This window comes from Sinocyclocheilus grahami, unplaced genomic scaffold, assembly GCF_001515645.1.
Source record: "Sinocyclocheilus grahami isolate Dianchi unplaced genomic scaffold, SAMN03320097.WGS_v1.1 scaffold289.1, whole genome shotgun sequence".
Taxonomy (NCBI): domain Eukaryota; kingdom Metazoa; phylum Chordata; class Actinopteri; order Cypriniformes; family Cyprinidae; genus Sinocyclocheilus; species Sinocyclocheilus grahami.
The window spans coordinates 1511161-1516540 of NW_015505468.1; the positions used below are offsets into that span (position 1 = coordinate 1511161).

A 5380-nucleotide genomic window follows, 5' to 3' on the forward strand; every position below is an offset into this window, starting at 1 on the left:
CCCTCTCTGGAGACCAGCGAGATGAAGAAACATCCAGAGAGCTGTCTCTGTGATCTCTCTCAGATATTAAAATTCAAAGCCCTTCTGTAGCTGCTCTTTCTATCTCTGCTCCACTCTGAGCCCTTATTTATGTGCTTTTTGGCTCTTTTTCTCAGTCTCTATCAGTGACGTTATTAGGCCTTATCAGCCAATCAGTGTTGACTCGATCCTGCATTGGGAAAAGCCTTGTGACATTCAAAACACAATGCAACTCAGCAAAAGTTGCAAACGCATTCATGAAATACACTTGTAAGAAACAAAAGTGAGTGAATGATCCCTGCAGGGTCTCAGGAGGCCGTCTTTGTATATGAACAAAAAGAAAAGTCTGCCTGCAGATTGCGGCTCCTGATTAGACAGCACTTAACACTGCTCATCTTGCTTTTTACTTCACAGAAACCCCACCTCTTAAGAAAACAATGTATTTTTATGAGTGCTTCAGAGAGAGATAAAGCATATAAGAGTTACAGAGAGATGTTTTTTCTTAATGCATTTACTCCACAGATGCATAATGCAGGTGAGCTATATAGAGCAAAATGTGCAATGCTTCACTGATTGCAGCAGGACCGGTTTGTTGCATCGCTCGCTCCCAGCACAGACGTGGTCTAAAGTGAAATTTGATTAAAAGATTGCATTTGTTTTCTACAGAATTTCATGGTTAAGATGAAGAGTGTAGTCAGGTCAACAAGACAAAGACAGCAGAGATGAGACGAGAAAAAGATGAAGAGGTAGAGAACATTATGGGGCGCCAGGTCATTACAATCTTTTAAAAATGCAACAAAAAGAATAGAACTGATCCAAAGAGAGGTGATTTATATAACAAATTAGAAAAGTTGAAATGCTGTAAAAGCAAACAAAATTAGTTACATACTGTGTAAATTTGTAAAAAAAAAAAATAATTAAAAAGCAGAAAAGCTACGGATGGATGGAACGATAGATAGCTAAATAGAATGATAGAACGATAGACAGAATGATAGAACGATAGATAGAACGATAGAACGATAGATAGAACGATAGATAGATAGATAGATAGATAGATAGATAGATAGATAGAAGTGACGTTATTAGGCCTTATCAGCCAATCAGTGTTGACTCGATCCTGCATTGGGAAAAGCCTTGTGACATTCAAAACACAATGCAACTCAGCAAAAGTTGCAAACGCATTCATGAAATACACTTGTAAGAAACAAAAGTGAGTGAATGATCCCTGCAGGGTCTCAGGAGGCCGTCTTTGTATATGAACAAAAAGAAAAGTCTGCCTGCAGATTGCGGCTCCTGATTAGACAGCACTTAACACTGCTCATCTTGCTTTTTACTTCACAGAAACCCCACCTCTTAAGAAAACAATGTATTTTTATGAGTGCTTCAGAGAGAGATAAAGCATATAAGAGTTACAGAGAGATGTTTTTTCTTAATGCATTTACTCCACAGATGCATAATGCAGGTGAGCTATATAGAGCAAAATGTGCAATGCTTCACTGATTGCAGCAGGACCGGTTTGTTGCATCGCTCGCTCCCAGCACAGACGTGGTCTAAAGTGAAATTTGATTAAAAGATTGCATTTGTTTTCTACAGAATTTCATGGTTAAGATGAAGAGTGTAGTCAGGTCAACAAGACAAAGACAGCAGAGATGAGACGAGAAAAAGATGAAGAGGTAGAGAACATTATGGGGCGCCAGGTCATTACAATCTTTTAAAAATGCAACAAAAAGAATAGAACTGATCCAAAGAGAGGTGATTTATATAACAAATTAGAAAAGTTTAAATGCTGTAAAAGCAAACAAAATTAGTTACATACTGTGTAAATTTGTAAAAAAAATAAATAAATTAAAAAGCAGAAAAGCTACGGATGGATGGAACAATAGATAGCTAAATAGAATGATAGAACGATAGACAGAATGATAGAACGATAGATAGAACGATAGATAGAACGATAGATAGATAGATAGATAGATAGATAGATAGATAGATAGATAGATAGATAGATAGATAGATAGATAGATAGATAGATAGATAGATAGATAGATAGATAGATAGATAGATAGATAGATAGATAGAATGTAAAAAGCAGAACAGCTACGGATGGATAGATGGATGGGTAAACAGAATGATTGATAGAAACGATAGACAGCTAAATAGAATGACAGAACAGACAGACAGACAGATAGATGGATAGATGGATAGATAGATAGATGGATAGACAGAATGTAAAAAGCAGAACAGCTACGGATGGATGGATGGATGGATAAACAGAATGATTGATAGAAACGATAGATAGCTAAATAGAATGATAGAACAGACAGACAAATAGATAGATAGATAGATAGATAGATAGATAGATAGATAGATAGATAGATAGATAGATAGATAGATAGATAGATAGATAGATAGATAGATAGATAGATAGATAGATAGATAGATAGATAGATAGATAGAATGTAAAAAGCAGAACAGCTACGGATGGATGGATGGATAAACAGAATGATTGGTAGAACTATAGATAGCTAAACAGACAGACAGACAGACGGATAGATGGATAGATAGATGGATGGATGGATGGATGGATGGAAGGATGGATGGATGGATGGATGGATGGATGGATGGATGGATGGATAATGATTGGTAGAACTATAGATAGCTAAACAGACAGACAGACAGACAGACAGACGGATAGATGGATAGATAGATGGATGGATGGATAGATGGATGGATAGATGAATGGATGGATGGATGGATGGATGGATGGATGGATGGATGGATGGATGGATGGATGGAAAAAATGGAAAAAGCAGAACAGCTACGGATGGATGGATGGATCAACAGAATGATTGATAGAACGATAGATAGCTAAATAGAATGATAGATAGAACGATAGATGGATAGAACGATAGATGGATAGAGAATCATATGATCAAACAGCCTAATAATGCAGCATGAGTGTGTTACCTTGGCAACAGAGTCTTCAGTACAACAGTAATTAAAGTGAAAATAGACATCTCATTAAAACAGTGAGGGCTCTGAGTTTTATAACTCTAAACTATGATATCATACTGTAAGATGTGGCAATGCACATTCAGAGTCAAACGCAGAGGCAACAGAACCAAAATTAGAAGCAATCAATAACTGCTTTACTAAAGTTTCTGAGCTTATAGTTCTGATTGAATGTGACGGGAGAGAAAGACAGGCAGGATAAAACCCCAAGACAATCAATAATCTTTCAAAACTGCATGCAGCAATAAAAATGCTGTGCTACCAATGATTCCCAAACAAATGACTCTGAGGCGATTCTTTTAAATGAACTGGTCAAAAAAGACTCACAGATCAGTGTCAAACTCATAAGCAGCCTACTTAAATAATGTTGGGAGCTGTAATCATTCAGTGGAATTGGAAACAGAATTATTCAATTTCTCATCCAGGAAAATGTCAGACTGAACGCTTACACAATCACGTTTGATGAAATGTCAGAGTTGTGTTTACACCCAAACACGCACCGCAGCTGCGGCCCATTTGTAACCGTGTGCCGTACGTGTGCACGAGTGTGAGAACCACTCGAGCTAATACAGCTGCAAACATTTAACCCCGTGTTACATCAGTAAATTCTCACCAGCACAGCCACCACCCAGCGGCTCAGATCCAAGACATAGTGACCTGCCTACATAGACAGCTGCCTGTTAGATGTCACAGACCCCCACAAATGAATTTCCTCATGTGATGGACCCCCAAGATAAAATGTAAAAAGCATCTATTTAGTTCCTTGTATAAAGACTCAATTTATACTGTGAAAAATGTATATTACAAATATGTCTAAAATACAATTACTTTATTTCGATTAAGCTGCATTATTATTTTTTACTATTTTTATACAGTATATAGTACTTTACTGTTAGATATTTATGTATTATGTATAGTGCATTTTGGCATACCTTTTTTTCCATAATGCAATGCTGCCTATCTATTAAAGAAGGTACCTATTAAGGCATCATTGCTGAGATAGTAAAAAACAGAGAACAAATTAGAGAAAGCAGTAATGTGTCTGTTGAACCACTAGGTGGCGTCAAAGCATACAGAAAGTCACTGGCAACACACTGGCCCCTCTGCACTGTCCCCAAATGCCCACCTACGCCTCTCCTGTTCAAGGTACAGCCGCTGTGCTCATTCAAGCCCTCTAAATAATGAAATAATAGCTTCAAATAATACTCTAAACAATAACTTTCTTTCTTTACTTTTCCACCTACTGCCAACAGATTACTGAACACGAAACATGATGAAATAACCAAGATATTAAATTCTCATTTCTTAGCTCATATAAACACAGAGTTGAGCCTGCATTTCTTTTTAAAACTGTAATGATTGTTGATGCATTTTTTTCTAAAGAGTAAAGATTCACATTCAATGAATAACCTAATATTAGTTTAAGAGTATGATGAAATCTATAATTCATTGTTATTACAATTAGGGCACTTGTAGTTACAGTTTCTAAAGGTGTTTTGGTTACTTTTATGTTTTCTATAATCTGTTTTATACAAACTAAACTAAACGAATATCATATCATATCATAATAGTATAATATAATATAATATAATTTGTACTATTTTTATAACCAATTATAGTTTGTTTTATATAAACTACATATATAATTTTATATAAACTATATATATATATATATATATATATCATATATAATGACATTTTTACATGCAGTTTAAGTGTCCAAATACTTTTGGGGTCACTGTATTTTGCATAAATAGTTCCAAATACATTGTGTACATTTTACAATTTTTATAACAAACTATATTTTGTTTTATAGAAGCTATTATATACAGGGCCGTCCTTAGCAGTGTGAGGTATGGAGTGGGGCTTTTTTTATATATTTTGTTTTGTAAAAACCTCTCGGTTACATTAAGTAACCCCTGTTCCCTAATGGAGGGAACGGAGACGTTACGTCGACACTGACGTTAGGGGCCTCACTGGGAGCCCCAATCACCGCATTACAAGAAACGGCCAATGACAATAACTGCAGGGGTGAACACAGCGCTGAATGGGCTGTATAAACGCAGCAGAGAAGGTCCTGAAGTTCGTCGTTTTCTTGTTTGTTCTTTTTCAGAAGAACAGGCACCCACAAAGCGATCGGCTCCGAAGAAAAAATCTGAATGAGTGGATGCACGTCGCCAACTTATATACCTGTATGTACGGGGAGGGGCTTGCCAAGCAAATTCCACTCACTGATAGTCATTGGCCGTTTCTTGTAATGCTCAGAGGTGATTGGGGCTCCCAAGTGAGACCCCTAATGTCCGTGTTGACGTAACGTCGAATGTGACTGAAAGGGAACTATACTATACTATAC

At 36.6% G+C, this 5380-nt stretch overlaps 1 protein-coding gene across 1 annotated transcript in view; it reads right to left on the reverse strand.

Annotated features, from left to right (window-relative positions):
• LOC107600686 (cordon-bleu protein-like 1) overlaps positions 1-5380 on the reverse strand; it is a 61863-nt gene that overhangs the window by 7364 nt on the left and 49119 nt on the right. The window contains exon 8 of the mRNA XM_016292643.1: positions 4945-5050. Within this exon, the coding sequence (XP_016148129.1) occupies positions 4945-5050 (106 nt within the window). The remainder of the gene's footprint in view (positions 1-4944; positions 5051-5380) is intronic.